We start from the raw sequence: 27608 nt of genomic DNA, 5'->3' as shown, positions 1-27608 counted from the left end.
TAGGTCTTTGGACTGAACTCACAACTACTGTCTTTTAATCTCAAAGGTATAATTTCAAGTTACTATGAATTATGCTGACTATTTCCTGCAGCTCTGCTGAAGCAGTCCCTTGTGATACTGAGTCCAAAGTCTCATGGGCAGGTTTAGACCCTAGAGGAGCTGCAAAAGTCATACTGCACGCACTTCAGAGCGCTTGGTGCACACTGTGCACCACATCAGACTTCCTTTTTAACCTGAAAGATTATGTAACATAAGAGAAAGCCACATCCTAACATCAGTCTTATGCTTTTTCTAATATTCCTCATTAATCCCCAAACTGTCTTACCATGAAAACAATGCTGGATATTTGCAACTTCAGAATGGTTCATTTACAGATATGGATTCTGAATTCAATACATGCATTCTACATAAAAGTAATATATACCAGGGAAACAACAGACTTTTCCCCACCCTACATGAATGGCTGGATGTATTGTTTGAGTATCATGTCAAAACCTAGAGATTGTATATTAAAGCCCTTAGATTACATCAGGGATACCTGACACAAAATAAGTACTTTCTGTAACTATCAAGCAAAGCTTTGGAAGCAGTGTGCATTGGCTGTAAGGCTGTAAACTAATGAGCTCAGATTAAAAACCAGACAGGATTATCAAAAAAGCATCATTAACTCCAACATAATGTTTCCCCCCCTTAAGATATTTCAGAATATAAGACAGCAATAGAGTAAGTTACCAAAATTCATTATGTTTTACACAAGCATAACATTTTTAAACATTTTCTGACCTCAGATTAGCAAAGTAAAGAAGAAAATGATTCTTCAGCAGAAAAATAGAATTTTGGGTCTCATCCTTGCCAGCACGATGCCATTTAATACAATTAATATCTTGCTCCTGAAGCAGGCTGCTGCAAAGGCAATATTTTTAGACCCCAAGGGAAAGGAGTGCCTGGCATCATTCTGAGGCATATGCAAATAAATCACCAGGACACAAGGAGAGCTCTGCTCTTCCTCCTCTAGCCAGAAAGCAGATCAATGCAAAGAACTGCCAGGCTCTGAGACACGCACACAAATGCCCTACAGTGAGAAGTAAGAGAAGCAGAAAGGAAACACTTTTTTATTCATTTATAAGGCAAAGCTGGCAACACCCCTCATAGTTCTATCACACACCTATCTTTTCATATGGCCGAGAGCTGCAGGCTGCAAGGTGCATTTCTGCGCAATAACGGAAGGAATCTTCAGGAACGTTCCTATAGGCAGGCATTGACCAGAGCTTGTCAAGGGTCCCACTGTTTCACACCAGACAGGCCACCTATACTCTGCAGCAGAGACCCAAAGATGCCTACTGGCAGCACCCGACCAGCTCCCCCATAATGGCTCACTTCACAGTTGGGACTACTCCACACTCCCAGGGCAGACCAGCCCTGCTCTGAGACCTGGATCCTGAAAATATTCAAACATTTAAAACACAAAGTATTGTTCCTGTCTACATTCTAAAGAAACTTTCATACATCTGTGCATCCGATGTATACCTACACAATCACCCAGTCACAGTTAGCGTCTTATTTCCCATTCTGTATCAAATTAAAATTATAGATAATAAACCTTCACTTATGTTTCTCAAAAGTTATGTTTCCCAAATAAGAGGAAATTTTAATTGTTACTGCTAACTGCCATTCAGACTACAGTCTTCTGTAATAGCACTATTAAGGTTTGATTTACCACTCCTCATTCTCATTTGAGAAATAAAATTATTACCCTTAAAGAATTAAACAGCTCCACAAAAGAGTAGCTGGAATAAATCAGGAAATTTCTCACCTTATAGCAACCTGCTTCACAGAATGATTATCACTATTCCCAACTTTTAAACTCACTTATTGAAGGGGAAAAAAAAAATCATACTCAAAATGCAACTTTGCTGATATGTTTTACGTAGAAAATCTTCTCCCACCTCAAAGCACAATCTTGCTGGACTGAACAGTCTCCTACCCTCAAGAACTGTACAGACAAAAAGCGACAAAAGAATATTTCATAAAACAAGATTCGCTAAGTACCTCCAAGCACTTCAGCAGAGGCATATCTCCCCAAAGTTACAAGAGACATATTAATCCCTCTCTCTCTCTCTCTATATATATATATATATTATTTTTCATAAAACTTTCATAGTCTTACTTTTATGAGAGTTAAAATTATTCAAATAGCACTTTCATAGCAAATCTGTCAGAAAGGCAGCACAGTTTTATTGAATACTGGTTGTGAATAGTTCCAGTCCACAGATTCAGACAATATTTTTCCAATGTGAGGATATGCAGATATCCAATTAATTCTCATGTAGTAAGTTTTGAAATCCAATTTACAATATAAGCTAATTAAGCGTGAGCTTTAAAAAAGTCAACATACCAACAGAAAACAAACTCTTACAAGTCAGATCATTAAATGTGAAGAACGGGCTTTTGGCACTGCCTGATCTGCATTTAAGATATTAATCTTTTCATGTTTATGATGACAGCAAGCCAAGGACCAGCTGCAGAGCAGCAAAAGGATTAATTTTAGATTACATCCTTCAACCTTTTTTCATGTATTAGTTTTCATCAAGTGAATAAGACAAATCAAATTATTCTGTACCTACAAGATAGCCAGACCAAAAGAAGGGAACAGCAGAGCCAGAAGGCCAGAAAGAAATGGGATTGCCCCTTTTGGCAACTGCCTAGTTTTACTGGATTAGAGGTTACATGACATTATGCCCTTATTTATTTTAGCAGGCTAAATTCCCCATCAAGAGATGAACTAAGCAGCCACACGAACACCAGTGCCAATAAAAAGGGAAATGATGACAATCCACATTTGGGGAGGCATGACTACATCTTTTGATTTGAATTACAAAACAATTCTCTCAGTGTTGCAGGCTGCTTGCATGATGTGAAAGAGTCAAAAACCAAAACAAAACCAAAAAAAAAAATCACACTGAATTCTGACCGCCAAAGACCACCAAAGGCAATACTACATACAGGACTACTAGCTGTGAACAAGTGTTAAGGGCATGAATACAATGCAACTTACTAATTTAAATACAGACAAGAACAACTAGTTTCACAATACGTTTTGAACACTGCTGCTGTACCCTCAATGCAATATTTAGGCTTCTAGAAAACAAATGAACATCGTTTTCAGAATTTCTAATAAACCTCCATTTTTCAAATCATAACAAAGAACAATGAAGACAACAGAGCAAGTACTGCATAGTCATGGGCAAATTCATAAAGCCTGTGTAGTGAAACTGCCCCACCCAAAACCTTCTATAGAAACTGAAGGTGGGAAGCAGCTAAGGCTGCTTCTCAGCATAATACTTTACATTGCGGGGGGAGGTTAATTAAATACAGCATTTTGGGATCCAGTGATGAAACAACATTATTATATGGTCTTTAAAGACTAGGTAAAGATCAGGAAAGGAATTTCCATGATTTTTATTTAATGATTTACTGCTCGCTAGCTTCCATATATTACTAAAATTAAGCAGTTATGTTTATTACACTCCATCTATACTAATACTCTCTCAAATTGCTAACCCTTAAACTTGTGCAAAGAGCATACCATGCAAGTTCTACTTCTTTGCTGTAAGACATGTATTTCTTCATTTGCATTCATTCCATAAAGCAAAAAAACTCTAAAATGTATGCAAACAAATCCCTTATACCCTTTATACATGCTAAATGAAATTAAATTACATGTCAAGACAAAACTATCTTGCATAAAGTTTCCATTGCAGTTTCCTTACATGTCACCTTTCCAATGTTTGTGGATATAAATTAAACAGATCAGAAAAAAATAGTATGTTCATAGTTCTTACATGAAGAATAAACCATATTCTTGTACGCAACATTCAAAACAGTAATCACCAAGTACACTGTTACAAAGCAGACAGCTTTGCACACATACATAGTGAAAGTTTTCTTATCGCCACAGAGTAGACTATTCATTCTTTAAACTGGAAACTTAATTAACTTTGGCCGTGATTTAAAAAAAAATCCTGAATGATTTGCCTCAGTCTACCAACAACAGCAGCCTTCAGGAATCCCAGGTCTCAGAGACTAGAGTAAAAGGCTGGAGCAAGGAAGATATACCCTTGGTGTTAGAGAAGCAGGTCAGGAAATACTTAAGCAAATTGGATGTTCTTAAGTCTATGGGCCATGACGAGATGCACTCACAATTGCACAGGGAGCTGGCAGATATGACTGCAAGGCTATAATCTTTGCAAGGCTCTATAATCTTCGGTCAACCATGGCAACTGGGATAAGTGCCTGAAGACTGGAAAAAAGCAAACGCCACTCCTACCTTCAAGAAGGGCAAGAAGGAGGACCCAAGGAACTAGAGGACAGTCAAACTCACCTTGATCTCTAGGAAGGTGACTGTCCTGGAAACCAATTCCACATGCACATGAAGCAGAAGAAAAACATCAAGAGTAGATGACGTATTCATAAAGGGGAAGTCATGCTTGACCAACCTCATAAGATTCTATAATGAAACTACCAGCCTGATGGATGAGAACTGTGGAGATTGTCCTCTAGACTTCAGTAATGTCTTTGACACTGTCCCCCATAAGATCTTCATAGAGAAGATGTTGAATTATGAGCTGGTTGAGCATACAATGAGGTGGATCAAAAATTGGCTGAAGAGCTGGACACAGAGAGTACTGGTGCATAGTTCAAGGGGAGGAAAAGGATTAAAGAAATGTTAGATCTTCAAGTTCCAAACATGTTACCAGAGAACTCAGAGACTATAACTTTTAAAATGACAAAGGTAATGTTTTTCTAACATTTCTAGAGGCCTACTGCGAAGCCAACACCACTTACATAGCACTGGAATGACAACTTCTTTCATGCAAAATATTTATTGCGCTATGATATGCATGACAATATCAAATTACACTTCTGTCTTCCAGTTTGTTCAGATTCAACCTGTGTTTCAGAACCATCTTTGCAGGTATCGGAGGCACTCCCAGTGTTTAGCTGAAGTGCATTTTAATTAAGTCATTTAGACAAACCTCCAAGCTGCTCATATTCTCCCCTCCCTTCATGAGGGCACAGGCCACCACCTACTAATTTAACTGCCTGAAATCAGTCTGTTGCTTTAGAGAAGTACTGGCCTGTACTTGGAAAAGTACTGAAGGTCTTTACAAAGCTGCTAACCAAAGCAACAAACCAAACAAAGCCTCCCTGTAATGCTTTGCAGGGACAGTTGTAGGTTAGGTTTTCATTACTCTGGCGTTCTTTTCTATCACAGACTAAAGTATGTGGGAAGGGAATTCAGGGCCTATAGTCCCAGTCTTTGTTCAAAATGGGGCTAGTATCAGCTGAACATTTAACAAGAACAGAGATCCCTCAAACTCTGAGTACCCGTTCCACAGAATGACCATACTCACTGTGAAGATTTTTTTTCTTTATATCCAAATCATATGTCCTCTGTTGCAACTTATCTCTGTTTCATCTCATCCTTTTGCTGAACCCCTACAATAAGCACCTAGCTTCACCTTCTCTGTAACACTTGCCCACAAGGTAGTTAAAACCATCAGTAAGGTGCCCTTAGCCTTCCCTTCTCCAAGCCACAGGCCAGCTCCCTCAGCCTCCCCTCATATACCGCCGTATGCTCCAGCCCACTGCCCTCCTTGGTGTCTCTGCTGGCCTGGCTCCCGTTTGCCAGTCCGCCCGTAACGCAAAGCCCCAGACTGGCTATGGTATTCTTGATGCAGCCTCACAGCTGCCAAGTAGATGTGAACAATGATTTTCCTCAATCTGCTCTTCCTAATGGAGCCCAGTGGTCCTAATGGTCACCCTTCACTGCTGCAAATGCACACTGCTGACTTGTCCACCAGGATATGAGATTTAAGCACCATGCCTCACTCTTGTGTGGCTCAAGTCCTTCAAGAGAGCCAGAGCCTACGATCATGTTCCTTCTTGTTATCTAAAGGCAGCTTTGTCCACTTCCTCACCTGGGGGCACATCCACTGCAGATGTTCTCTGTTGACACCCCCACCTTGTTCTCTTCCTAATTCTGACCCATAAGCTCTTGATAAGCCTGCTGCCCTCTCTACAGCAGAGCTCTGCACATTCGCACCTTCTGCAGAGACATAACCCTTAGAATCATAGAATATCCCGAGTTGGAAGGGACCCACAAGGATCATCGAGTCCAACTCCTGGCACCACACAGGTCTACCCAAAAATTCAGACCATGTGACTAAGTGCACAACCCTTCCACCTTCCCTGTCTGACCTCCATAAAGAGCATGTGTTACAGCACTGCAGTTACATGATCACGTTTCTGTGATCTGAGGGAGATCACAAACCTGCAATGCCCACAGACTTTTCATTTCAGCTGGACATTTCTCATCCATGTTAAGAATTCACATGCACCTGAGACGAGTCCCCAGTCATACAGCTTCTTACAGGGCACTGCGAACACTTACCCTGCTGAGCTACCCCACATGGATTACCCAACTCGGTCCCTCCATTTGTCTGCTAGAGAAAGCATATGACAGGATGAATTTAGCATGACTAAATAAAGCATGGAAAGGAATTAAAGTCTTCCTACGCTAGCTAGCAACAAGTTACTTTTTCCATTTTTAAACAAGCTGCTACCTCAATTTTCATTTAAGATCAATTCATGAGAATGTTCTACGAACAGGGAGATTTTACCCTGCTAGACCTTTATTCACCTCAAGTTCCCTAAATCTATTACTTTCTGACTCTGCTAGATATAGAATTGGTTTCTCCAATTTGGTCCTCGTGCAGCATAGGTATTCAAAAATCTGCAAAAAAAGCTCAAAACAGTCTTGAAATAGAAAACAATCCTTTAATACAGCCTGTAACTCCTGTGGAACTGAGACCCCCACACCTCTTCTGCTACAGGACACAGCCACAGTATACACTGAGGACTAAAAAGGTCTGATGGAACCTTGTATTCGTGCTGTGTAAAAATACAATTTTGTACTCAGAAAGAGATAGTTTCCCTCAGAAAGTAATAATAAATATATATATATAATAACAGAACAAGCACTATTTTACATTCTTCTGCATTTCTCAAACTTTCTTATATCTGAAAAAATAAACAAAACCTACTGAAGTTGCTTGCTGTACTTCACTAAACCATGTTACCCAATTAATATACATATTTGCAATCCAATTTTCATTTCCCATCTCTGGAACTACATTCTAATTTCAAAAATATGCTGACTACAAAAGGAGTAAGAACCTCATGTACTTGCCATCTGAATTCACTGTATGGCGAAAGCAGTGTTGTCTCTTGCATACTTATGACCGATCATTATTTTTTTAATCATGGAAAACCAGACAGACATGGGCAGAACCCCACGTCTTTCAAGACAGACAAGAACCAGGAACCTCTGTTCTCTTAGTTCTCATTAGAAGCTGTTCCAGTAGGTAAACTTTGTTATCTGAAGCACCTGCACTGCATACATTAATGCATGTTGTTACTGTATCCTGTATGGATGGTTAATACAGATTACTGATAAAACAACTGTGTTCCATTTAACCATAAATGCAACACCACGTTGCAGGTTACAAACTACTGAAAGTTGACCCACTTAGCTCCAAAAGATGAGTTGCACCATCTACAGGCCTTAGCAGAGGGTTACAAAAGTCTCGAGTTTTTGAAATAAACCGTCAAACATCCAACTCTACACTTCTGAAATAAAAAGTTAAGTGAAGATACTTCCTGGGTAAGCAAAAACAATGGGCTTACTCCAAAACAATGTCATCTAACATCAGTCAAACCTGGATAGTTTAGGCTAGTTTGCTAAGAGGCTTGCAATAGGTGCTTTAAAATGGGGTGCTTTATTGTGACAGACATTCAAGCTAAGAAATAATCGGTTACCCACCTTGATAACAAAAGAAGCACTGGTTTTCTATGAACAGTAAAGGACCAGACATCCAGATATTTTCTTCGCTAACTATCTAGGTGCTCTAAAATTATACTGTGTGAAAATTCTGAATTCTTAAAACAACCACAATATACAGTGCAGCATACAAAAGATAACTTGGCTATCACAAATATTTGAAAAGATATTTAAATCTGGCAACGCATCTTATCAGTCCAACTAACAATTTATCTTATGTTTGTTCCTTTGAATTAAAAAAGAACAGCCCTACACACTCTGAATAGCATTAAGATTAGGAGGATGGTATATCAGCAGTTTATGAGTAAAATACATTGCTTTTATCTGGAGGCCAAATAATTAAATTCATTAAAGCAGTCCTTGAAAGAAAGACACGTTCAGACAAGCTTAGCTATGATGCAGCAATGCTGCAGAATAAACTGAAAGGTACGACTATTTTTTCTTTTAGTCTGTACTTATGGACACTACTTTCAATAAATTGCAACCCTGGTGGTTTTGTGGCTAGGCAAGATACAGGAGGTTATCAATGACCTCCTTAAAATGTTTCAAAGTTGGATACACCAACCTTTACAAGCCTCACTGATGTTAACTCCACCCAACTACTCCCTTCCTCCTTTAAATACAGCTTTTGCTAAATACAACCACCATCAGCCATACAGAATCACAACACAGAATGTAGAGATGATCGTAACTCTACAGAACAGTACAAGTTACATTTTCTGCCCCCTATCGTTTAACCCCAACTTTATAAGGAAAACACTGTCTTTCTTCCAGATTTGCAGGACTTTTGATGCACAATAAGCAGCAAACAAGACTGATAAAAAAGTTAAAATTTCCAATGTTTACTCTGGCATAAGAAAACCACAAATGGGAGTAACTAATTTCAAAATTTTAAAACCAGCATAACCATAAAATTAAAGTTGTCATGGATTTCAGGAACCAGAACCGACAGAGGTAGAAGATCCTAACCATATAACCAAGAACTAACAATTAAAGCTATGTAACACATGCAGGAGTAAGATAAAGCATTCAGTAAATCTGAGAACAAATATTTCATGTCAACCTCAAAGAGTTTTAAGCAAGTTTTGATTAAGTTATTAGGCATCATTCCTAAAATGATTTGAAAACGCATGCATTTGTTGAAAAAAGACACACAATTCAGTCTGTAAAACTAGAGAGAAGACTACTGTTTGTATAACTTCTTTAAACATCCCCTTGTACAAGCCAAAATGTCATTGTTGGCAGTATTGATCTGTACTAAAGCTCAAGACATTACAGGTACGTTCATATACGCTGTTATCTGAAATATGAAATGCACTTGAAACGCACTAACCTGCCATTTACTTGAGTTGCATCAAGTTTAGTTTTAGGTGATAGGGGAATAGCTATATTCAGTACAAGTTTAAAAGAAACTGTATGCTTTCTTTGTGTGGTGAATATAATCAAGAAATAAACACACATGCAAACTTTCTGTGGGAATACGGCATTTGCAGTTTTCATTTCTGGAGGACTGAGAATTAGTTGTACAATCTTAGCAGTGAGTTGAGAAATTCTGTAAAGCTTCATATCAACTGATACTGCTCTCTACTGGTAGGGCAGACACATGGTGACAGGTGGCAGTATGAAAGGTCAAGAAAGATTAAAGACCATACTTGGGCCACAATATCTAGGCAAGATATGGTTAAGTGTGTCCTGTTGCAACCAAAAGTATTTTCTAGAAATACAAAGAGGTCACTACTGCTTAATTTATTCACTGGTAAACTGGAAGTGGCATCAGGATACCATTACACAGACTGAGCATTTGTAGTATGAAGAACAGTTAGAAAGTGGTTGCTGCAGTGCCTTAGCATGCAGCATTAATTATTTGACCATCTAAATATATACCTCCTTTCTAAAAGGTCGTAATTGTAAAAGTATTTAATCCAGCAGTGAGCTGTCATTATATATCTCATAGAGCAAAAGACCTTCTGCTCTGTTTAGCTACAGTATGTTAGAGGATTGCACACTTTCAGCTACCATTTCTAACACAGCAAGCGTTAAACATTTTTTGTTTAGTTGGTTGTTTTTTTGTGTGTGTTTTTGTTTTTTTGCTTAAGAAGAAAAAGACTTCTGTGAAATAGTTACTAATTTGCATACGTCTGTGAAGCATGCAACACCTTTACCTTTCTTCAATTCTATTCTTGTCCATAAGTGGCTGTTTGATCCACTGATTAACTAGTCTTTGTCCTTGAGGGGTTCTGCATTTATTTAGTAAACCAGATAGGGACTGTGTAGTATTAGCATTTTCAACAGAACTCTGGGAAAAAAAAAAAAAAAAGAGTTAGTGAAGTTTACTGACACCCACCGAATGGCACTCAAGTTTGCTACTTAAATACAGATCAGAGAGTTTTTTCTGTAGACAACTTGGCACCATCAAAAAAAAATCGAATGAAACAGCACAGCATTAAAGCAGCTACACTCTGGTCCCTGGAACATGGCAAGCAACGAATAGTATTTTGATATTAGCTGAATCATCAGAAAAATGAGAGACGTGCCTAGTCATTGGATGGTCATTCCTTTGAATAGGAAAAGTGAAAACGTATTTGCTAGTTTGCTCTTTGTAAGGTGAAAAAAAAAAGGGGGGGGGGTAATCCTGTCCATTTAAAAAGTGAAAAAAAAAAAAAAAAGGCAGAAACAAGCCTTTGGTTCAAGGGTTAGAATTCCCAGTTAGAACGCCATGGTGCTTTCGGAATGTTCTTAAATTCCATCTTGTTCATTGGTCTACCTGCTGCAGCCAGCCCTCCATTTCCATCACCAACAGCAGTGCTCCTGGCATATGCCTCCTCTTTCCTTAATATGAACTAATTCAGACTTCAATTCTCTTTTCCAAAGCCAGCATGACTGTAGAAAGCAACAGTACTTCGGAGTTCTTTATCATAATATGATCCAACTATAGAGTTCTCTTCTCCCACCCCAAGTCTGCTCCTGCCACTGGAGACATGAACTTCTCAGACTAAAACAAAGGGAAGTCAAAACATTCCCTCCTCTGCATAGCCAGACACCTCAGCAGCTACAACCAAGTACTTCTAAGGGACTTCCCATATCTGCATTTTACACGCAGACACTTGTTTGTGGCCACTTCCTACCTCTCTTATGATCTTCTCTTCTACATTGAAAGAAGGCTAACAAAACAAAAAAAAAACAGCAAACAAAAACAGTGGTAACAGTGACTAACTAAAACATACATTATACAACAGTAGCTAAAAACAAAGCCAAAAACCAGAAACTATCCTTAATCAGGATCTGGGGAGCTGGGACTTGACTGTCAGGCTACTACTGTCCTACTGTCAACAGCTAAACAAGCATACTGCCAAACACTGATCAATTCAATTGTGCATTTCTTACCTGGAAAAGGTTGAGGGCTTGGACAGCCGCATTATCTAGAACCATGTATTGACTAAGATCAAAAGTAGTCAGTTCAAATTGTCCAAAATTAGAGTCATCCGACAGCAACTCTAAAAACTTGATAATGGCTGACAAAGATGAAATAGCGACCTGAAGTTGGAAAAAAAAAAAGAATCTAGTTCGAAATACTCCTGAATCTGGGAGCATTTGATAATAAATAAAATTACAAGAAATACAATCAGGCAATGTCTCTCAGCCATATCAATTATGTCAGATGCACTCCTTTTTTCTAGGACATGGCAGCTCCTTTCTAGGTAGGTGCAAGAAAAATGAACTAGACATTTGCATAATCTGATAAACAAACTAAGATGTAAAATACATGTTTGCCAGCTTTCCAAAGCTGTTATCAGCTGGCCCAGGAACACATTTCTGGCCCGGGAACACAAACGAGTTATTGCACGTAAATAAGACACCATGGATCATCTGAGGACATGGTTTCAGGGTTAGTTTTCAGACAGAACAAGGATCTGATCTGGCTCACCAACATGGCCTTACAAATGTTAGTGCCAGCACAAAAGAGAGGGAGCAGCATTACTGACTTGTTCAGTTGTAACAGACTTCAAACAATTTTGAACTGTTATGAAATCACACATTAAGGGAGAATAACTCTGCTGATGCTCATTGCAAATGTAAGGTACAATCAAAGGCATTTTAAAACAAATTAAAACATGTTTTATCTCAAGGAAATTAACTCTTGTTTACAGCTGACTAAGAGAACAAGTACACTCAGTTGATATGCAGGCACTACATCGCATGTTTGAGCCGTAAGATGATATAAAACATTAAAATATTAGCATACACAGTACTCTATTTCCAAATGAGTTTGCCCATTATGCAAATTAATTTAAGGATTGTTCTTGAGTTCTCATGTAGACAGATTATGAATAGGACGTACCTCTTGCTTACAGTCAATTTGTTTACTAGTTTACCACTTTAAAGAGATATTTGATACCTCACTTTTTTCCAGAACCCCTAGAATCTGACTTTGACATAAAGAGTCAAGCAGGGCAGAACTACTAAGCACTTCAACAAGAATGCAGCTTAATATGCCATGGGTTATACAACGTACTTTCCCAGAAGTGCAGGAATCCAGTATAAAACAGGATCAAGAAGGGTAGAGATCAGTTTACAACACGTGCATATACCACTCTACTTCTAAAAAACAGGGGCACATTAAACAGTGCTCTATGCTCACCTGCTTCTCCATCTCTGGCAATGCTGCACTATTAATTTGTTCTTCTTTTTTTGATTTTAGCAAGCGATTGAGATCCTGAACAATATCTTTTGTTGTGAATTCCGCCTTCTTTCTGTCTGTAATCAGGATTCCTCCTCTCTGAACGACCTGTCATGCATACGCAGACACAGTTATCAATTATTTTCAATTTTCAGCGGATAGATGTTCATCTCCTGAGGGGAGACACACTGAGGAGACATTTATTTACTGCTGATTTGCAGAGAGAAGAATGACACAAGATTTTACCCTTACAATTTTTTCTGATTAAAACGCAAATAAGTCAGACGGATCATATACTTTATACGCATAAACCAAAATTTCTTCAAGTTTACATAGCACTTCCTCATTTTTCCATAAATCACGGCACCTAGCTAAAAAGATAGAGATAGAGCTTTTTAGATAAAGTTTTGTCTAGCTGTAAGCCTAAGGCTATGAGCACAGGTAATTCCCTTACTTGTCGCAGTTTTCCCATCTCTCCTGCAGTCTCTCCTCCTGGTAGCACACACTCCTTAGGTCCCAGCTGAACCAGTAGAGCTTCAAGGTTTGAGAACTGATCATTATCTGGAAATTCACAGACGCTCAATTTTCTCAGCGTAGTGTCAACATACCCTACTCCTACAACTCTTTGTCCATCAGCAGTAGACAGCTTCACCCCCACAACCCCAATAGCCATTGACATATCATTGTTGGCAAAGAGAACTTCTTCAAACTGGGCAAGATTTCCCGGAGAACCCTGTTTAGAGAAAAAATATAGTTTTAAAGAGTGTGATAAACAGATAAACTTACTAAAAAAAAAAAAAAGACAACAACAGATAAGAAAAATCCATTAATACAGAACATACAGCTGTTTTAACTTTTTTAACCATTGAAATTTTACATATCATATACAGAAAGTGAACTACCTCTGGCTTCTTTAATCTCCCAATCTATGACAAGTTCCTCCAGCAGTAGAATATTGAAATATACAACAAACCACATGATTTGCCACCCTACCACCAGTCAGTCACTGAAAATCTCAGAGTTCCTAACTGAAGGACACAGGAAACAGTAATTTCCCCCCCCTCACATCTGTAAAAAAAAAAAAAAAAAAAAAAGGTAGAAAATTCTACCTTGTATGCTAGATACCAGTCATTTTCTTTGACAGATTTACTCCCTGCTTTATTCTTGTAAACTTCAACTCTGTAATGACGAACCAGTAGCAGATCTCTTACAAAAGATTCAAAGTTCATTTTACTAAGCACAACACTTTCAAGTTTCTGATTTCCTAGGGGAAAAAAATAAAAGTCTTATTAGATGCCCGAATAACGTGTTCACGTTTATTTTCTGTAATCAAAATCCCCAAGAAACAGAGCTAACAGCCTTTGTGGTGGACGTTACTCTGATATTGAAAAGCACGTAAAGCCCATGAAACATAAAAACTCAACATTCAACTGATTAACGTTAAGCATGAAGAAAGTATACACCATATAACTTCGCAACATTAAGCTCCTTAAGATAATACTAAGGTTTGCCTCTTCTGACAAAATGCTTTTATCTAAATGCTCTTACATCTGTTGTCTGAAAGCTCTACCTTCTTACTAGTTATTTTATAAAGAGATAAATAAAAAAGCAACAAGGGGCAGGCACAAGAGAAAATCTTAAGCAATACGTAATTAAATGTTATTCACTGCTGCAGGCCATCATGAGTCAACCACCTAAGAATGGAGACATCGTACATGTGAATCTCACTGTTGTTAACCAATTTGTCACCTGCACAAGCATATGAGTCCTCAGCTATCGCAGAAAATGTCTCGGAATCATCTCCACAAATGGAAATCTGGCAGTGCTCTGATGTTAATAAATGGTGTTTATTGTGTCCAACCAGTCATCCCCATCTGACGGTTGTGCAGTGTGAGGTTATGGGGGGAGGTGTGTGTAAACACAGAGAGGTGTGTAAACAGAAGCAGGCTGTCTGCTGCAGATCCTTTCCTACATTATCTGTCACATACACCCCACTCGGAATGACTAATAATTATCATTTCAAAGCAGCGAGAGGTCGGAAAATAAGAAGATTCGCATTTATTTGCGCTTGCTTTGAAGCCGCAGCGAACCAGATCAGACACAAACACCTGGAGACCTCTCACCGCCTTCCCTCCCGCTCCTGCCAGCACAGGGCGCAGCACCACACGCTGCTCCGCTACACTTGGGCGCTGCGGCCTTCAGCAGGCCGCCACCTCCAGGCAGCGAGGCCAGAAGCGCCCAGGCCGGGAGGAGGCCACGCTCCTGGGCCGCCGAGCGGCCCCCGGCCTCCAGACCGGGCGGAACGGGCCGGGACGGACCGGAACGGACCCCAACGGACGGGACCGGCAGCTCGAGACCCCCCCCCCCCCCCCCCGCCCGGCCCTGACGCACCCGCGGCGCCCGCCAGCTGCCGGATGACGGCGCGGGTGCGGAAGAGCTCTGTGGCGGCCAGCCGCGCGTCCGCGCCGTGCGCCGTGTAGTAGTCGCCGCGCTCGAAGAAGCGCACGGTGGTGTCGGGCTTCTCGGGCAGCGACAGCACGGCACGCACGAAGCCCGCCTCGGCGCCCGCGCCCTCCGGCCACACCGCCTCCCGCGGCGCCTCCACCGCCATGCTGCTGCTGCTGCTGCTGCTGCTGCTGCTGCTGCTACTCCTGCTCCTGCTCCTGCTGCTGCCGCCTCCCGCCAACCGCCACCGCGCGCGCACCGCCCCGCCAGCGGCGCACGCGCCCCACCGCCGGCAGCCAATCGCCGCCCGGCTCTTGCAGCACGTCACGGCCTCCCCGCCGGTCCCCAGGGGCCGCTGAGGGGATGGCGGCTGCGGGGTCCCGTGAGCGGCCGCACCGCGCCGCCGTCGGCGCCGCTCAGGTCCCGGCCCTGCCTGCAGGGGGCTGCGGCGCGCAGAGCGCTGCTGGGTGGCCTGGCGCTGCGCTAAAACGCAGGGCAAGGCGGTGTCCGGGGGCCCCGAGCGCACCCCGGGGCGAAAAGAAATCGCTTGGATGTTTGGCATCGCTTTTATTGGTTTTTTTTTTTTTTTTCCCCAGTCAGTTCCACATCGTGATTCTTATGCCCCAGTTCAGTTATCTGCATCTTATCGCCTACAGTCAAAACACATCTTAGAATTGAATAAATGCCTTAGCATTTCTTGCATGCGTCCTTATCCCTTCTTGTTTCTGACTCCCATTGTTCGCTTCCCACTGCTTTCCTCCCATCTTTCCACCCTACATTAGCTTCTCCCACCTCACCTCTCTCCCCTCCGTCCATCCCGCCAGTCCCTGGCTGTTCCCTCCCAAGAAGCACTTCAGCGTCTCCCACCACAATCCCCCCTCTGTCCTGTTCCTGCACGGCATCACCCGAGCTGCCCATCCCCTCAGGGGCACCTCGGCCTTCCCGACCCAAACACCAGCGCCATACCCTTGAGATAACAGCTTTCCTCACACCAACACTCTCCTCAGATTTTCCTCCTAAAAGCTAATGCAGCCCGTGCTCTGGTACCTCAGTGCTTCCCACCCCGTCTGCCACCCAAGGGTCTGTTTCAGCTTCACACACGCACACGCCTTGCAGCATCGCCCCAGGGCCTCACACTGCCGCCACCCCAGCAGTACTAGGATGTCACAGAGCATGGTGAGGACTGTCTCTTGCTTCCCCCTGGGGCCACCTCCTCACCCACACCTCTCAGCTGGGGGCTTGCCCTCTCGCAGTCCCCCTTCAAAGTGACGCCCCCAGGCACCCTGTCCCTCCCATCCCATCAGGTTATGGTACAGATGACTACTTCGATTCAATTAATGAGACAATTGGAAACCCATTTTCAGTTATAAATGTGGTGGCATTGCTGTAAATATGTTACGAGAACCTTGACAGCTTTGCTGTAGCTCCAAATCTTCCTCTTATGTCCTGAACAATTATTAAATCGGCATCTTTCTTGAGAGGCAATTGGATTTCTTTTCAGTATGTGTAAGTATACTTTTCCAAAACTTATTTTCAGAAGAGCTAAACCACCTAGCCTGATATTCACCTGCACCAAAATTGTTTACTTGAGGCTGTGCTCACATAGAAAAATTAGGCCTAAATAACTATCATTCAGCAAACACAACAGGCAGCCTTCTGAAAGGCATTCATAAGTGAGGTGATAAAACCACATCAGCCCAAAATAGATGGGATTACTTCCTTTGTACACATTGATGAATATGGATAAGGCAGATGATGGCACAAGAAGATTAAAAAAAAAAAAACACATACTTTTATGAACATTTGGAGAGGAGATGAGCTCAAGGGACTTCATTGCCACCTTCAAAAGAGATAATAATGCCTGTTAAGCTGTAATTGCTGTGTGTTGAAGTGCTTCATTCTCACTCTTCAGGGCTGGTTACACCTCCTCCTTCAGCAGTTTGCTCCAGGCAGCTCTGCTGAACTGCACTCTCCCATTTACAGAAAGCCACCACCTAAACCTGCCACTAGCGTTCTTTGTGGTGAGCACAGTTCATGAGAAACCTTTATGCCATGACATCTGCTCTTCAATATTTCACTGGATCAGTCACATTTCCTCTGAGCTTTGGCTATTTCTTTAACCCACCTGTTCTGCACACTGGCTGATCCACACAAGTCTGAGTGCAGACCATCAACCTATTAGGAAGGGTGGTTGCTTCCTCATGCTACAGCTAGCAGAAAACTTGCTGCTTTCTCTCTTGCAGACCAGGAGGGATGAGAATGAGAAGATGCGTGTAACTGTTAGGCACGTGGTGGATGGTAAATGTATGCAAATCTAGACCTTCATTACTTTTGTTGCCTTTTTATGCATAATGAGCGTACACAGAAATTTTCAATTTTTTTTTTCAGTTAAGAAAATGAATGCCCTTTAAACACTAAAAAAATAAATCCTGTTTCACTAACAGTTAATTAGTATCCCACGATGATCAGTGGCAGCAATAATGCTTTTGAATTTCTAGGGATGTCACCAGGAAATTTTGTGACTGGTACACATGTGCACACATACAGTGCAACAGAGGTTTAAGATAATATTAATGGGATAAGAATAGTTAGTTAATGTAAGCTGGAAAACAAAATGTGGCTGTTACCTTGTAAAGGACCTTTTAACTTTCTTGTATGCAGTTTTTTATTCAGACCAACTTGCCACAGCCATCCCTCTACTTTGCAGTCACCTGAATGTGTAAGGATTCTGCAGTGCATTTAGGGCTTAACAGAGGGAAAACGAAAACATCTTAAATGTATCAAGTTTTTACATGCTGTAACTTGATAAGTGTTGCCTTTAACATTATACATCACCTCCTTTATCTACCACCTTCCCCCTTGTGTGTCTGCCATTGCACTAAGAAATAAGAACAAAGAAGGATTTTAGCAAAGTCCATAAAACTCCCGTGGAGATGAACCCACTATTCCCTGTATGTGAGCCTCCCTACAGCATGCCTGACTACCTGCATGCCTAACAATGGATCTTTGTAATGCCAAACTGCAGTCTCACAAGGAAGTTGATAAAATTCAGAATCAGTTGTAAAGTTGGGGCAGCAGAGCTACTAGCATTTTTAGTTACCTAGATTTTTTTTGCAGTGCTATTTCAAGCAGTCTGTAATTCAAAGCCTCTGTGTTTTATAGCAATCAGCGTCCAAAGGTAAAGATTCAAATACACATTTCAGGAACAGTGCTATTTGTCTTACCACATTTATTATGGCTGTTGATGAGGGTAACGGGCATACTATCACCAACAGACCCTACATACTCGACACTGTGCTTTCACTTTGTAGTCGTGGAAACTATGCTTAGGGATTACTTACGTCTTTGTAAGAAATTTTTATGACCTTTATTGGTCATGTTTTCTCAAGCCTGTTATTTGCATGTCCTCTTCTAAAAAGTCTCTCATTAGTTTTGCATAAATATTTAATTTTGCTCAGCAATAATAATAATGTTAATATATTACATATATAAATGCATACTAGCATAACTCATAAGAAAGTAATAGATCTGCACCTGCCTATACAAGCACTACTTTCCCATGTTGTACATACAGAGATAAATATTTCTTTTGTTCATCCTCAAATTATTTAACAAATCTACAGTCTGGCCTTTATGTCCTGTACATTAAAAGAGAAGGAATGTGGTATCACAACATTGTGTAGAACTTTAGATTTAGGAAACATGCTCCTTCACTGAAGGAAGTTAATGAATTAAGCACATAAAAGTATTAAAATATTTACCTTGTCAAAACCAGATGCAATACAAAATTGCTTTTTAACTTTGCTGTCAACTTTTGAAGTATTGCAATAAAGAATGCTTAATATTTTGCTATTTAATATCTTAGCATTTTCCCATAATAATTTTTGCCAGCAGTTCAAAAGTGCTCTGTAAAGAAACATCATATATGCCTATGTAGAGAGTTGACATCTGATTGTCGTGGGTTTATGTGGCAAGGTTTTAGTAGCGGGGAGCTGCTGGGGTGGCTTCTGTGAGAAGAATCCAGAAATTGCCCCATGTTAGATATGGCCAGTTTCAGCCAGCTCCAAAAGGGACTTGCTGCTGCCCAGAGCCGAGCCAATAAACAATGTTGTTTATGCCTCTGTGAGAGCAGATTGAAGAAAGAGAAAAGAAAAAATACTGGGCAACAGCAGCTGGGAGAGGGAGGAGTGAGAAGCAGCCCTGCAGACCCCAAGGTCAGTGCAGCAGGAGGGCAGGAGGTGCTCCAGGCACGCAGCACAAGTTCCCCTGCGGCCCGTGGAGAGGCCCCTGGTGGAGCAGGCTGTCCCCCTGCAGCCCACGGGTCCCACACGGAGCAGATCTCCACGCTGCAGCCCGTGGAGGAGCCCCCGGTGGAGCAGGTGGATGTGGCCTGGAGGAGGCTGCGGCCCATGGAGAGCCCCCGCAGGAGCAGGCCCCGGGCCGGAGCTGCAGCCCGTGGAGAGGAGCCCACGCAGGAGCAGGGGGTCTGGGGGGAGCTGCCGCCCGTGGGGGACCCGTGCTGGAGCAGTTTGCTCCTGGGGGATGGACCCCGTGGTACGGAGCCGTGTGGGAGCAGTTCTTGAAGAGCTGCTGCCTGTGGGAAACCCACACAGGATCAGTTCAGCAAGGATGGCATCCTGTGGGAGGGACCCCACATGGAGCAGGGGCAGGGAGTGAACGTGAAGGAGTGGTAGAGATAAAGCATTAGAGTGACCACAGCCCCCACTCCCCCTTGCTGCTCAGGGGGAGGTGGAAGAAGGTGGACAGGGGGAAGCTGTTCTTTGTTTTCTTTCTCACTGCTTTAGCTTGTTAGTAACAGGTAATAAATTTCTCTAATCTCCTTATGCTGAATTTGTTTTGCCCGTGAAGATAATTGTTGAGTGATCTCCCTGTCCTTATCTCAACCCTTGAGCCCTTTTTATCTTATTTTCTCCCTCTTTCCCTTTGAGGAGGAGGAGTGAGAGAGCAGTCATGGCATAGCTCAGCTGTCTACCAGAGTAAAACCACCACAGTGATACTGTTTTTTTTTTTTTTTAATAAATTCAGTACATTAGCCTTCTCTAGATACAGAAGGCTATAATACACAGCAGAACACCTCTTTTTACCCTTATTTTTCTTCTATTTCTCCATACATATACACTCCTATGCAGCTGCATTACAAGTCGTGTTTAGTAAACAAAACGGGACAAAACAAAAACCTATAGAGATCAATAAAAGTACTTAGGATAGGAAACCAGGGAAAAGCCTACTACTGAATCAGTTGTGAATAACAGCCATTTTCAGGTAAGCAGCAGCATGCTTGTACCATAGTAACTGACTTTAGAAACAGACACAGTAAAATCACTCTGAAAAAAAAAATCGAAATGCCTTCCTCTACTGTAGGAAAAATGTTTTCGAACAAACTAGGACAACATCCATGCCACACAGCAGGCACATACCAGTCAAGTCAGCACATTTGTAGCACCAGCTCAGCCACAGCACATGGCACCTCTTTCTATTCCACAGGCCAAAAATAGAGCATGAAAAAGGGATGGGGAGTCTAGGGAGGAGAGGAAAAACTAGCGTACCTATGGGGAGAAGGCATGGTAATGATGACATACTGTAGACATTAAAGAAAATATAAGATCGCATGTGACTCAACAAAAGACAACCTTACTAGACTTCATTAAACAGCTTATAAAATTGTATTAAATTTAGCATGGCTCAGCAGATTGCCTTTACACCATGGAAGAAAGGGAGTGGCATGTACTGGCAAAGAAAGAATGCCCTGTAGGAACTGTCACCAACTAACACGCCCACCAAAAGGGGTAAAGGCACTCCTGTAAATCCCCTACAACTAGATTTTTGTGCTTAGCAAGACTAGCAGCTTGACAGAGCAAACTGATAGGAATGCCTCTGCTTATCAAAATTTGGCAAAACCTATGGGTTGCAGCAGCTCAGTACACATGCCCGTATGTTCATAGCACTAGATGATAGAAGCCTAGAAGTGATCACCACCAGTAACAAGCCTATATTTTCAACATCTACCACAGTAACTAACACAAGCATATGATAGCTACCATGTTGTCTGAAAGCAGAAGGTATACTGGTGACCTGTGACATAATTATGGTCAACTTCCTTGTTGTAAGTTGCAGACATACACAAGCTCTCTCACAGGCTATGTTCCACATTTAATTTTATGAACACAGTATGTAGTTTAGCCTACTTTTCCTGTTTTAGGGAGGGGGAACAAAACATTGCATTAATAAACAGATTTGTCATTCCATTCCTTATCTTGTATCTCATTATTTCTTTGGCAACAGGAGTTACAGCATTTCCTTTATAAATCAGATGCTGGATGGACCATCTATTTACATGCTAGCTAGTATACATTACATAGGATTATTGACTGCCAAAGCAAACTATTTTATGCTAAGTTTGGGGAGGTAGATTGCCTTTTAAAGTCTGGTCAGACTCCATGACAGAAAACAGTAATAAAAGCAGAAACAGTCTGTGAATGGTGTAAGAGCTCTAGCTCTTTTCCAGCTCTGAGATCAGATGCCAACACTACCCACTCCAAAACCTACCCCTGATTAAAGGCTTGTTTTATTATAAATACATATGTACCACTTGAAAGAGCAGTCTACATGTTCCTGAAATTACTATGTTCAGAGCGTGTTTATTTTTTGATACAATCAATCCACATTATCATTTTACTCCTGTTGCACATTAATAGTAGAAAAAGCATAAAATTTACTTTAAGGAAAAAGAATCAGGCTATCAAGAGATTAGATAGCTGTTATTTGAGCTTCTAAAAGTATTTTCACCTATTCTAAGATTGCTTGCTTTAAGCATTACACTACTGAATTTAGAAGCATGATAGTTTACCAAATCATCATTTCAACATGGAATAATTAGAAGCCTGTTTCAAGGTTTTATTAGCTTGTCATAAAAAAAACTTACAGTAAGTTCAAATATGTACAAATAGCCATAAAAACAAAGGCATGTTCAGTTACTTATACATGAGCCAAATATTCATGACATGGCTACAAAAAAAAAGTCTTCAAAAAAACTCCACAAGGTTAAAACCACCATTAAAAGTTTATGCTCCAAAAGCCCAGTAGCAGCAGTTGACAGCTCATTTCATTACAAAAATCAGGGAGTAGTAGTTAACTTTGACTTGAATAAAATCAGATGTTTAAGATTTAACTCTCAACAAATAGTAAAAGTAGTAGCATGGTTGTCAGTCTAGGCTTTGTTTTAACAATCATTAAGCAAGCACAATTGCCTCCCCATCCAAGGAATATTAACTCTTAAGATCCATGCCTCCACTGTTTGTTTTCTTCTTGGTTGAATCTTACTTGTGTTCAGCTGATTTAGTTATGCATTCAGTCCTCTATGCATTTCATTCATTTCCTTTACCTGGGGGAGGAGGAAATAGGTTGAGGAACATCAACATTTGTGCTACTTCTCAACAGGAGAACCCAGAAATCAGTAACTTTATTCCAGATTTTCATTAGCAAGGGGTAATTGTCAACTGGACTATTCAGCTACAACATTTGGATTCCTCTACAAATACTCAGTACCTAGGGCTGAAACACCCTACACCTTAGCGCAATTCCATTGGAAAGCAGCACATCAACAGGAACCCCAAGGCCCTTGCAGTTGAAGAAGTTGAAGATCCCTGAAGATCTCCACATCTTCATAATAAAACAAGACTATCAGTGCTTCCTGTGGATTGCACAGCCCTTGCTATAGAAATGTAAAAACAGTACTTGCCTCCAGCATCTCCCCCTTCCCAAATCCTGGGAAAGGCATCAGATTGCCAGTTGCCTTTGAAACTAACATGCAGAGCCAACATGGTAAACTATACAGAGATCAAAACTAGTTACAGAATTTCACCCCCCCCCCCCCCCCCGAACATATCTGAAGCACCCAAAGCAAGCTATTAACCTACAGCAGAAACTTCTAAGTTTAGGTTCTAACCAACCCCCCCCCACTTCCCCCATATATCATCAACAAAAATTACCTCTGCTTTCACGTACTTCCCTTTCTTCCTTCTTGTGAGGACCTGTAAGGAAAGAAAGAGTAAGAGAAGGACAGATTAATTGTTAAGTTTGATTTAAGTGTTGATTTACATTTAACTTTATCTGGCTGGCACTGTGATCTTGAAACTGCCCATTCCCCATCCTTCCAGATTTAACAGGTTGTCTGCCACTCTTGACTACCTTAAACCAGGAGGCAAGACAGGTACTTCCTCCGCCTAAATGTGTTTTCCTAATACTTTGTTTTCCATGCAACACCCTTCTGTCACAACCCAAATCAGTGACAGTCAATCCACTAATTCCTCTCTACTCCCGAGTCTCAAAGAAAACCCACAAACAGCTAGTTTACAGCAGAAGACTTTCTATCAGAGTCCAATTACCTTGGTATATTATTCCCCAAATTACACTGTTACCCACTCTGCCTGGCAGCTTTGTTAGAACTTACCAGAACAACAATTCCAGCAACTATTGCTACTATTACTATTACAATGACAGCAATGACGCCAGGAGTCAGAGACTTCATGGAAAACTCTGGTGCTATTTCATCAACATAGTAGACCACCGTCTTCTCAATAGGTACCACTTCATTGTCAATACTGACATTCAGTCTGTCATTAAGAAAGATGGAATCACCTTTTACCTAAGGACAGATAGCAAAAGAGACTTGCTAGTTCACCTTGTAATAGGCATTCTTCTATGCATCACAATAGTTTAACTTGCTTTTGCCAGAATATTCTCAGACTATCAAACGCCAACACAATACATATTTAGTCTTTGGAAGACTCTACCCATGACACTTACATCTTTTTCAAAGTAGTAGGCCACATCAGCTATATCCACTTCTCCAGAAGATTTGTCTGAGGAATTTTGCTTCAGATCAATAGTAATGTAAGGGTTTTCATACTGGGGAAGAAGACAGTACAGAATTAAAGGGGCTAATTTAGACCCAACTACTAAATACGCAGCAAAATACAATCTGACTTGTGAGATAACATTCTCAATCAAGTTTATGGTACTTCTCAAGCAAAGTTTTTAAAGAACAGTTCAAATTCCGCATTTCTGATGAAGCAAAGTAAATTCATATATAGACTAGGAAGACAGACATGCAATTTTTCAATTCAGATACAGTCATTTGCTAGCGTTCAATAACAATGACACTATTTTGCGAGCCTCCATTAAGATCTGTACTTCAGTACATGCAACAAGAACCTCAAAGTCACTGAAGTTTTATTTTGTGAATAATTCACTAAAAATTATATGCCTCTTACCATAACATTGGTTATATAGCGCCCATTCAGCATATAACGTCTGGCAATTGTTTCTTTGAAGAATCTACAAGGATATTAAAACCATAACTATTAAAAGCAGTACTATTTTACACATCACTTTACAGATAAGTAGTACAATTTCTCCCCCCCACACACAGTCTGTTTGTGGGGGATTGACCCTAGGCTGACAGCTATGCCAGCCAGTCTCCAAGCAATAGCTACTTTGGAACCACCCTCTCCAAACCTGATTTATTGCTGAGCATGATGTTATATGATCTGGGATATCTCGTTGGTCAATTCAGGTCAGCTGTCTTGGATGTTTCCCCTCCCAACCTCCTGCCCATCCCTAACCTACTCACTGAGGCAGCAGAGGGAGAGACAGAGGAGACCTTTACACTATAACTAACTGATTCTTATCAAAACTGTTTTGGTGACCAGTCTAACACAGCACTATATTGGCTGATACGAAGAAAATTAACTCCACCCCAGCCAGGCCCAGCATACTCATTAAGAGGTACTAGAGCTCTGTTAATTCCCAACAGTGAAGTTGCACTTACTGCAAAACAAACAATTAATGCCCTGGTGAAGATCAAAAGACTTTACATAGTTTTAAGATTTCACAAATACAGTAGAAACTTCTGTTCCAGCAATACGCAAAAAAACCCTCACAGCTACAAGCACATTTTTCTAGCTATATGACCTCTGACAAGAGGTAGAATTTTATTTTAGCCCAGAAATATAGCTAGCCTGATGTTTTGTCTCCTACTTCTTTTATGAAGTCCCCCCCCTCTCTTTGTCAGTTTAATTTTTGAGCAGTTTCACCTGATCACCTTCTTTACTATCTTGACTTGATTAAAAGGCAGAATCAATTTTAAGTGGAAATGTGACTCATTTCCATGTAAACTGTTAATTTCCAATAAAATTAAAGCAAGCTTTATGAAGAACCTATAGGTCACTCACAAAAAGTCTTATAAAGAAGTGAGTTCACACATTTGTCAATGCTTTTAAACACTTAGCTGTTTAGAAGTACATTAGGTCACTTACTTCTTCAGAGACTCGGGGTTTAGAGGAGTTTCTCTTTCAGTATGTTTTATTTCAATGATGATCCACCTGAAGCAATGAATATTCTTAAAAACACATGCATATAAACAGTGTACACCAAAAATCTAATCCCGTGGGGGGTGGAGGTGGGTGAAGCAATGAGAGGAAAAAATATATATCCTCCCCTCTCCCCACAAATCTCACTGTTTCCAAAGGGAAAAAAAGGCAGTAAACAAGTACTTATTGCTCCATGTTCATTCAGTCCCAGTGTATCACTCACACAGATAAATCCTCTGTAAGGCAGAACCTTATACAGGAATGCTTTTAGGTCACAGCACACCCTGCTGAAAAGACTTACGTTGTTCTGACTAATTGATTGCACTTCAAGTCTGTGTCATGTTTGTCAGTTCTTCTAACACCAGCTGTATTCACACACCAACAGGTGGTTCCATTGCACTGCTTTGCCTTGAAAACACCATTGTTTTCACACTCAGGATCATAAAGACCATCAGTATCTTCAAATGCATCTTTTGGTTTTTCCCGACGACCTGATTTTGTGCTTTTTACTTCTGCTTTCATCAACAAGCATTTTGATGTCACTAAAAATAACCAGAAAGTCACATTTTACAAGTTCAGACCACACATGCACAAAACAAAACTCCATAAAAGCATAAACACACATGGTTACTTTAGAAGCAACTGTATTTGAAGCCATTACAAGGAAGATCAGATACCCAAGATGTAGGTAATGAATAAAGTCAATACAGTTTGGAGCATATCAGCTTCTGAAACCAAATGCCTAAGTCCAGGCAGTTTCGGTTTCTTCCACCCAGAAGAAGATTCACAGGCTACCTCAAACCAAGAGGTAAGGCTTTGAGAAAAGGCTCTTTCACCCCTAGATTCCTAGGAAAAGTTACGATATATGCTTGGAAGGAAGCAAGAAATTAACGTTTGAGAAATCCTTTCTGTTAGACAAAGATCAGATAATAAAAGAAATCAGGGAAGTGGAGTTATACACACATCCACACAAGTTACGCAGTAGGAATCAGATATGCTCATTGTTCATTGCCAGTTGACCTAGAAGACCAGGAAGAATCTTTCTTTCCTTCCCTTGCTATTGTAATTTGCCAGGAGCTCATTGCGCATGTCCACATACCCCCCTTACACCGTAGCGGGCACTTTTATTTAGCACCCCCATAGTAGTGAGAACTCCCAGGTTAAAACCCGCAGAGGACAAACGGGCTGTACTCACAAGTATCACAGTTCACAATGACACCGGAGCCGATGGAGCTGCATTGGCAGACGCCGTTAACCAACGCACAGTCGGTGACACGCTTATTCTTCTGGCAAACACAACCTGGGAGAGATACACAGCCATGAGCGCGGATGCTCCCGAAGGCGAGGCGGGGCGGAGGCTGACCCCGCGGGCGACGAGGCGAGCCACAGCCGCCCCTCACCAGGCGGGGGCGGTCGGACCCGGGGCGCCAGGCACCCTCAACAACCCCGGCGGCCCCAGCGAAGGGCGAGAACTCTCCTCTCGAAGCACCAGGATCGGCTGCCGGCCCTTTTTTGAAGCTGGGCACCCCCAGCCGTGGCCGTCCCGCGGACGGGGCGAGAGCCGTCGGGGGAGAGGGACGCGACGGCCGGGCACCTTCCCGCCCGCGGGCACCCCCCGCCTCAGCGGGGGCGCCATTTTGTGGCGCTGCCAGGGGCCGGGCGGAGCGGGGCGCCCACCACCCCGGCTCGTGGGGCGGCTCCGCGGAGACCGAGCGGGGTCGCCCGCGGGGGTCGAGAGCCCCGTTTGGGGAAGCGGGGAAAGCGCTGGGCGGGCCGAGGGGCGCGGTGCGGGCACTCACCGTTCTGGGCGCAGGCAGCGGCACACAGCAGCAGCAGGAGCGCAGCCCCGCGGAGCGGCTCCATGGCTTCAGCCGGCGGTGGGGCGCGGAGAGGCCGCGGAAAGCCTCGGAGGAGCGGACTGGGCAGAGAGCGAGCGCTGTGTGCGCGGCGGGGAGCGATGTGAGCCGCCCGACAGGTTCGGCAGGGGATGGCCGCGCCGCACCCTCCTGGCTCTGGTTACACCTGAGACGCGCAGAGGGCGGCAGCGGCACCTCCTCCCGCGGCAGCCAGGCGCTGTTAAACCGCCCCCTCCCCCCCGCACCTGGGCGAAACTGGATGGAGCAGGGCGAGCCCGAGCTCATCGCCCTCCCTTTCTCTGCCCCGGCCCAAATATAGCCTCTTCCGGACCGCT

General features: G+C 42.1%; 2 protein-coding genes across 3 annotated transcripts in view; both read right to left on the bottom strand.

The window, feature by feature from the left end:
- Positions 1 to 15281, bottom strand: part of MSH2 (mutS homolog 2) — a 35299-nt gene extending 20018 nt beyond the window's left edge. Inside the window, exons 1-6 of one of the 2 annotated variants that reach the window (XM_083827819.1) lie at positions 14973 to 15281; positions 13691 to 13845; positions 13036 to 13314; positions 12543 to 12689; positions 11288 to 11437; positions 10066 to 10199 (exon numbers count right to left, since the gene is read on the bottom strand). In XM_083827819.1, the coding sequence (XP_083683945.1) occupies positions 10066 to 10199; positions 11288 to 11437; positions 12543 to 12689; positions 13036 to 13314; positions 13691 to 13845; positions 14973 to 15192 (1085 nt within the window). In that variant the 5' untranslated portion in view covers positions 15193 to 15281. The remainder of the gene's footprint in view (positions 1 to 10065; positions 10200 to 11287; positions 11438 to 12542; positions 12690 to 13035; positions 13315 to 13690; positions 13846 to 14972) is intronic. The other variant, XM_083827818.1, reaches the window with a different exon arrangement.
- A 6639-nt stretch (positions 15282 to 21920) lies between these two features.
- On the bottom strand, positions 21921 to 27565 carry EPCAM (epithelial cell adhesion molecule). The gene is made up of 9 exons (XM_083827843.1): positions 27217 to 27565; positions 26613 to 26717; positions 25719 to 25959; positions 25364 to 25429; positions 24320 to 24383; positions 23853 to 23954; positions 23497 to 23691; positions 23036 to 23077; positions 21921 to 22428 (listed from the first exon to the last, which is right to left on the bottom strand). Exons 1-9 carry the CDS (start codon positions 27278 to 27280, stop codon positions 22387 to 22389), a joined length of 921 nt encoding a protein of 306 aa, XP_083683969.1. The 5' UTR covers positions 27281 to 27565; the 3' UTR covers positions 21921 to 22386.
- Between the last annotated feature and the right edge of the window lie 43 nt (positions 27566 to 27608).

This window comes from Anser anser (genome assembly GCF_964211835.1).
Source record: "Anser anser genome assembly, chromosome: 3".
Taxonomy (NCBI): domain Eukaryota; kingdom Metazoa; phylum Chordata; class Aves; order Anseriformes; family Anatidae; genus Anser; species Anser anser.
The sequence above is the reverse complement of the archived record's forward strand: the minus strand, read 5'-3'. Positions and strand labels throughout refer to the sequence as shown.

Coding starts and splice junctions, on each gene's coding strand:
- EPCAM (XM_083827843.1), bottom strand. CDS start 27,280: ATGGAGCCGCTCCGCGGGGCTGCGCTCCTGCTGCTGCTGTGTGCCGCT. Junction 25,960..26,612: donor CATTGTGAACTGTGATACTT/GTGAGTACAGCC, acceptor GGTTATTTTTAG/TGACATCAAAATGCTTGTTG. Junction 24,384..25,363: donor AACCCCGAGTCTCTGAAGAA/GTAAGTGACCTA, acceptor ATATCCTTGTAG/ATTCTTCAAAGAAACAATTG.